General features: G+C 30.3%; 1 protein-coding gene across 1 annotated transcript; it reads left to right on the forward strand.

The window, feature by feature from the left end:
* Positions 1 to 1023: 1023 nt before the first annotated feature.
* On the forward strand, positions 1024 to 3574 carry LOC108459463 (zinc finger protein CONSTANS-LIKE 14-like). Its single transcript, XM_017758835.2, has 4 exons — positions 1024 to 2017; positions 2664 to 2756; positions 2911 to 3152; positions 3234 to 3574. The coding sequence occupies exons 1-4, from the start codon at positions 1196 to 1198 to the stop codon at positions 3340 to 3342; spliced, it is 1266 nt and encodes a 421-aa protein (XP_017614324.1). The 5' UTR covers positions 1024 to 1195; the 3' UTR covers positions 3343 to 3574.
* Positions 3575 to 8023: the final 4449 nt, after the last annotated feature.

An 8023-nucleotide genomic window follows, 5' to 3' on the forward strand; every position in this document is an offset into this window, starting at 1 on the left:
CCTCTTTCACCTTAAGAAAGACAGGTTCATCTACTCTCAATCGTCTTCTCCATATGCTCCCCAAAGCCTCTAACTCTCACCTCATAAATTCTTTAGGTCTGCACCCAACAAGTTGAATTGTCTCTTATCACCATCACAATTTTCTCCATGCCACTTCCTTGTATCAATACTAAGTGCATAGCCAATGGGGGGCAAACAATGCCTTTGACCCCCTTGACTAAATACCTAAATTATTTTTTTTTTCAAAACTAAAAGATTGATTTTAACTTTTGATTAAATAAAAAATATTTTAATTTTAATTTTTTGAAAATTAATAATTTAATTTAATCATTTTTAATAAAACATTTTCTAATTTTATTGTTGTCAAATTTTAGAACATTATCTCGTTCAACTGACTGACTTTACTTTCATGAGCGTCATACATAGAGGTGTCCAAATAGTTAACCGTTCAATTAACCAAATTAAACTAGTATTAACCGAATTAATTAAATTTTTAATCATTTACATTAATCAAACCAAAATTTTTAAAAAAATTTACTGAATCGAAATTTATATATTTTATTTAATTTTGGTTAAAACAAGTATAAAATATATAAAAAATAAATTAATATTATTCATTTGACCGAATTATACAAATTAACTAAATAAAATTATATATAATTTATATTATTATTTATTAAGTTCGATTAATTACTCAATTTCAAACTGAATTAATCAATATCGAACTTCCAAATAACTATTAATTAATCTTCAACAGTATTAAATTAATTAACTTACCGATTGACAGAATTAAATTAATTTTATGTGTCTAAATTTTAATCATACGACAAGTGTTGAACCTACACTGATGGCCCAAGAAAGAGGTTTTGATCTCATCCGAAAGCCAATTTGGCATCAAACATGGGGAGGGACACTTTCAGGCCAGCTAAGCAGAAAAAGTGATGATATTTATCGAAAGTGGACCCCCACTTGTCACCCTATCCTTCCCTCCTCCCATGCTTATCATGTTCTTGCAATTTATATAAATACCATTTTACTTTAAAGAATCTTTATCCGTACACTAAAGGATACTCTGTGCCCTTAGCTCTACTTCTCTCACTTTTCACTTTTATTATCTACTCCTCACGTTTTCCTTGTTTCTTCAAAATTCCAAGATCTCAACTTTTCCTTCAAAAGCTGCATTTTGTATTAACTAATGATGATGAGTAGGGTTCCGAAACCAAAGCCAAGAAGATCTACCATGTCCTTATGTCACTTCTGCAAATCAAAGCCAGCTGTTCTGTATTGCAGCGCTGACTCTGCAAGGCTCTGTTTGTTCTGTGACCAACAGGTCCACTCCGCCAATGCCCTCTCTCTTAAGCATGTTCGTTCACAGATCTGTGACGGCTGCAAAGCCAAACCAGCTTCTTTTCTTTGCTCCATCGATTACCTTATGCTCTGCCATGACTGTGATTGGAGCTCACATAACAACAACAACAGCAGCAGCAGCAGCAGCAGCTCCTGTGTTTCGGCCATGCACGAGCGTGCTCCTGTTGAAGGTTTTTCAGGTCGTCCTTCGGTGGTTGAACTTGCTTCTCTTTTTGGTTTTGACTTAAAGCCAAAAGATTTGATGAACTTGATCCCTGGGTTTTCTTTATACGAGCGAGAACTAATGAATCTGGAAGATTTTATGGTCCCTGACGAAGAGAATTCTTGTGTTTCCTCTGCTTTGATTAGCTCTGTTAAGCTGGACCATGAGGTGTATAGGCAACTGGTTGATATGGGGAAGAGGGGTTTGGTGAGAGGAAGTGGTGATGGGGCTGAATTGGGACCAGGGACACCGCCTATTACAAGTGCTGAGCAAGAGAATTTTGCCAGTTTTGAAGTGGAAAATGGGTATGATGAAGAACAACTGCAGCAGCAAACCCCATTCACCTCTTTGCTAACGTTTCAAAGCGATGATGTCTTGAGACAAAATGATTATGTTGCTGAAGGAGAGCTTGTGTGGGACTGTAAGTCTTCTTATTTACCTTCCCAGGTATGTATCAAATATACATTATTTCACTAATTTAATCAAATTACCTACTTCCTTTTTTAAGTAAAGTTGATTTTTGTGTTGTACATGATATTTTTATGCAAGTTGCTAAAAGGAATAAATCTCACATTAAACCACCAATAATGCCAATTTATCAAGATTGTCTCTGTCATTTACTAATTACTGTTGTTTGTGTAGTTTTATAGTCTTTCTCAGCTGTTTTTTTTTAAGTGATTTTTTGTATGTATATCACAGTATTTTGAGGTCATACTTGATCTTATAGGCTAACCAATCTTATTAATACCAAGGATCCTGGCCTTGGTTTGATTGGCTCTTTGTGATCATGCTGTGCCGCTAAAGTTGAATTGCATTGCTCAGTCAGCTCAGCAGCTAAAGGGGTTCCACATTATGAATTAATAAATGCTGATTTGACCTGGCCACTTTCAATGGTCGATATTAAACTTTTACCCTAATATTACTTTCATAGGCAGTAGCATCTTCATGCATAATGAAACTTATGAACCTTAATAATTTGCAGATTCACAGTAAAAAAAAAAGACAAAACCTTTATGTTCAAGCATGTTTAACGTGCGTGGTAATCATCAAAATCATTCTTTGTCACAAACTCAAGTGACACGTGTCTTTTCAGATATGGGATTTTCAATCAGAAAGGTCAAAAGATTGTGAAGAATCTGGTGCAGAAGATGCAGGTTTTGTTAAGGGATGGTCCTTTTTTAGAAATGTAAGTTGTTCTTAGTAATGTTTAACTTTGTTGATAAGGTTCATAATTGTCATCTGAACCATATGATATGTTATATTACTTGCCTCTGTGTTTTGTATTGCTTCAACTTTGGAAACTGTTGTATAGATCTAATGGCTGATTATGAACACTGCAGAATACCTGCAATGAAGCATTCTCGAGCAACAAACCGACAACCGAAGAGAGCAACAATGTGGTTGAGAGTCTTGAGACCCCAATATGTGATAGCACCAGATATGTCCAAGTGATGGAGCATCCTATTGTAGGCGGTAGTGAGGTAATGAATTATGAGGCAAAACCAAACGTTGACATAGAACCTTTGGCACAAAATAGAGACAATGCCATGTTACGCTACAAGGAGAAGAAGAAACATAGAAGGTAGAGTAGGACCAGGTCTTTTTACTTTGGTATTATTTTGTTTTATATTTCAATTGATGTGGTAAAACATAACATGGACAGATATGATAAGCAAATACGCTATGAGTCGAGGAAGACCAGGGCTGATACCAGAAAGAGATTCAAAGGTCGGTTTGTGAAGGCAAGTGAAGCACCAGATGTTAGAGTGTAACGCCTCCTTTTTTCTGTCTGTATATATGTATTCCCCTCGTAAAACATCAGCTTCCATAATTTATGGAATTCCTATTGCTGTAAGTTAAAAATTGTATGGAATCGCAGAGCTTTTTCTGGCTTGCATGGTCCTATATATTAACAGGGTAGTAATTAGTTATCAAAAAGCTTAAAAAATGTAGATACTTGTTTTTTTTGTTATTAACGGTCTAATCAATAGTAGTTCCGCAAAATATTATTCCTTGCATGAGTATCTTTGGGAGCGACCTAGTTGGGAACAACTCCATGTTAGGAACCGACTTTACTTTCTTGGAATAACCTTGGAAGATTAGCAGGATTCCTAAATTATTTCAGTTTTGGGATGTCGTGGAGAGCATAACTTGGAAGCTCAAATATAGAAACTATTAATGAACATACGTTAATATGTTTTCTCCTTATTTCTTTAATGAACAACCGTTGCACTGACACTTAAAAGGCCTTTCTTGCTAAAGTACTTCAAGTGGGTGCAACTTTCATTAATGTTGTTATACTTATTGTCTATTTAAGTTACTTTCTATTTTCTAATGTACAAGTAACCAATTTCAATCTCACTTCTTACCATTTTAGCACATTTATGCCTACCTTCTCTTCATAACTTCCTTTTTCAAGGCTTATAAATTGAAGTTTGAGTCTCGTTTGATGAGAGACTTTTGAAAAACTAACCATTCTAAAATTCTCTCAACAACTTTCTCTCTACAATCATAACAACCACTATAGCTTTGATTTTTCTCAACCCCTTATTGTGTCCATCATCACTGCCTACCTATGCACTTGTTTTCCAAAGCCTACTCCGATCTGTTGCTCTGCCATTTCTACACGATATCTCACTTTGTTAGATTGTAATGTCACCTCACCTTACCAAAAGAACTCTACATTTTGACAACTCCACATGGAAGGAGCAATTACATTTCGTGAAACGCCTACTATTCTTTATCTTCACCACTATTCTTTATCTTTTCATGGAAGGAGCAATTACATTTCCCTAATAAAAATTGATAACTCCCTTTTGACTGCAGTTATAATCGTTAGTACTTTGACCATGAAATTATAATTTAGTTGAGCAAGCTTACAATACAATATAATGTTGAAGGTAATTTGATTTAAAAAGAAAAATACAAGTACTACAAGATAATATCGTTCTAAAAGCCCGAAAATAAACTAAATTGGTGGATCCAAATGTCTTCATTCTAAAAGCATTGTTCACAAATTTGGATATGTCTAGAAGTTTTATAAATGCTTGTATTGTTCCAAGATCTATAAAAGCTTTAATGGTCTAAAGAGGAACTAATGATCCTTGTGGAGACCACCTTAGGTGAGAAATATTGTTAATCCATGTACAATCTAGTGTGGTGCTACTTTTTAGTTGTGTTTGTTTCTTCTCGGGTATAGTTTCATGCGCAAGTGCTAATCTTGTATACGCATGTGTTGCTTATAATTTGAAAAGGAAAATCTACTTAATCTTGTTAAGAAAGAATTAGAGAATACAAGACTTTTGATCCTATTTGATTTGTAATAGCATGTTTATCTGGTATCTTTAATTTATTATTATTTAAAAAATGCAATTTTAGATATTAAAAGAATTATTGAAATTAATTATTATTAATTATATATTTAAATAGATTTCTTTTATAAATTTCACTCTAAAATAGGTTATTTATTTGTAAGGCCTTGAATATTTTCTCAGTTCCTTTTAATTATATTTATATTAAAAACCATCAAATGTACAAATATTGTTGGTATATATTCTATTAATAATATAAATAATATTTATATTTAAAGTGGCAGCTTTAGTTAATGTTTAAATGTATATAGTTTTAATTTGTTTCACTCATTAAACAGATTTATATCATCTTTCAATTTTGAAGTAATAATAATAATAATAATAATTTAATATTATATTATTATTCTCTAATGCATGAGAATCACTTTTGCCCTTATAAATATTTATTTTTATTACTAACTGTCAAACTAATAGTAGTTTCCGGAAACACGGTTTATTGTATGACTATTTTTGAGAACAACTTCGTAGGGAAAATTCCACGTTGAGAATAAATTTTCGGGAATAACTTTAGAATGTTGGCGAGATTCACTTTTGGAATATCTTAGAGAAATGCAAGGGTTTTTACCTAATATTATAAAAAAATTTTATACACCAAAATAAGTTATCAGTCAGATTAATTACGAAAATGGTATACTTTTTGGGGTTGTGCCTACTTGAGAGGCACAACCCATTATTTTATTATTAAATTTCTTTTTTGTTTTAAAATTATTATTATATTATTTTAATATTTATATTAATATATAGATAAAAATATGGATTTTACGGATAAAAATACTTGAAAGCAGGTCAAGCACATCGGTAGGCACGACTAGTCGTGTACTGACAGTAAACACAACACCCTGCACATTTCCTTTTCTTTCTTTGCATTTTACAAAAATTGGTCTTATATCACTTTTGGTCCCTCTACTAGGCCTAAAATTAAAATTCAATCTTTATACTTGAATATCTACAATAATATTTGGTTCTATTTTTATAATTTTTTCCAAATAATTAACATTGTTAATTACTCGATAAAATTTTTGACGTGTTTTTTAAACAAAAATTAGTTTAACAAAACAATGATATGTTAAGTTAGAATAAGTTTTAAATAATAAAATTTCAAACAAAATTGTATTAAAATTTTGTTAATTACTCTATAAAATTTTGATTAGTTTAATAAAACAATGATATGTTAAGTTGGAATAAGTTTTAAATAATAAAATTTCTAACAAAATTGTCTTAAAATTTTTGTTAATTACTCGATAAAATTTTGGCGTGTTTTTAAACAAAATATTAGTTTAACAAAACAATGATATGTTAAGTTGGAATACATTTTGTTAGAAATTTTATTATTTAAAACTTATTACGACTTAACATATCATTGTTTTGTTAAACTAATATTTTGTTTAAAAACACGTTAAAAACTTTAATGAGTAATTAACAATATTAATTATTTGGAAAAAATTATAAAAATAGGACCAAATATTATTGTAGAAATTCAAGTATAAAGATTGAATTTAATTTTAGGCCTAGTAGAGGACCAAAAGTGATATAAGACCAATTTTTGTAAAATGCAAATAAAGAAAAGGAAATGTGTAGGTGTTGTGTTTACTGTTAGGCACGACTAGTCGCATTTACCGACAAAGCTCAATTCGCTTCGGTATTTTTATCCGTATAAAACCCGTATTTTTATCCATATAGTAATATAAATATTAAAAATAATATAATAATAATTTTTTAAAACAAAAAAAAAATTAATAATAAAATAATAGGTTGTGCTTGTCAGGTAGGCACGACCTCAAAAAGTATACCATTTTCATAATTAATCTGGCTGACAACCCATTTTGATGTATAATTTTTTTTTTTATAATATTAAGGTAAAAAATCCGAAATGCAATTACTTTCTCATTTCTTTAATGAACAACAGTTACATTGTCATTTAAATGCCTTTCTTATTAAAATATTTGAAGTGGTTGTAACTTTCATTAATCGTCATTATACCCATTATTTATTTAAGTTACCTTCCATCTTCTCACATTTAGGTAACCACTTTTAATCCAACTATTCACCATTTTAGTATGTTTATATCCACCTTTTCTTCATAACTTTTTTTTTAAGGCTTATAAATAGAAATTTGAACATTTCATTTTAAGAGACTTTTGATCTCTTGAGAAACTTAGCACCCTAAATTTTTCTCTACAAATTTCATTCTATAGTCATAACAATTACCATAGCTTTGATCTTTCTCTGCTCCTTATTGTCTTCATCACCGATGCACTTATTTTTCAGAATTTGTTCTAATCTTCTTTTCCGTCATCTCTTCACAATATCCCATTTTGCGAAATTGTAATATCTCTTCAACTTACCAAAACAACCCTCTACAAAAATAAACATAAATTTTATATGTTGTTTAAGCTTAAAAATGGAGTACGTGATGAGTTGAAGATGATGCTGGCTTTGAAGATCACTAATTGTGTTGGTTTCATAGTTGGTACTGATACATGAATTTGTTGCCACATAACAGCAATATCAAAGTGTGGTCATAACACAATATGACCATTAATGACTGTCAGTGACTTTAATTCGACCAACAACAAGAAAATCCCCCCTGAAATATTGCAATAAAATTGGAGAGAAGATGAATTAATTCCTTTTGACTGAGTTGGAAATTCCGACACTTAATTTACATTCATTGGACTCTACTTCAACTCTGTCATCTCTCTATGTACATGTACTAAATTTAGTGTCCCTCTTATGTATGTAATTATGGTTAGATTTTAATATAATTTAATAATTTACATACAAATATTAATAAAGAACAGAATTTAAGAAGACTTTTAAAGTTGATTTCAAAATATAAATAAATATATAAAATAAGAATTTAAAGAGAGATTTTAAATTTAAATTGAAAATTAAAATATAAATATATAAAATAATAAAATAAAACTATAATATGATTCAGATGTAAATATAATAATATAATAAATAATAAAATACTAAAAAGAAAAATTATAATCATTCTCTAGTTTAATTTTCCAATATCCATTTACAGGTAAATTATTTAAAATATGAATATTATAATATTTTATGAGAAATTAATTTG

The sequence above is a fragment of the Gossypium arboreum genome, chromosome 4, assembly GCF_025698485.1.
Source record: "Gossypium arboreum isolate Shixiya-1 chromosome 4, ASM2569848v2, whole genome shotgun sequence".
Lineage (NCBI taxonomy): Eukaryota > Viridiplantae > Streptophyta > Magnoliopsida > Malvales > Malvaceae > Gossypium > Gossypium arboreum.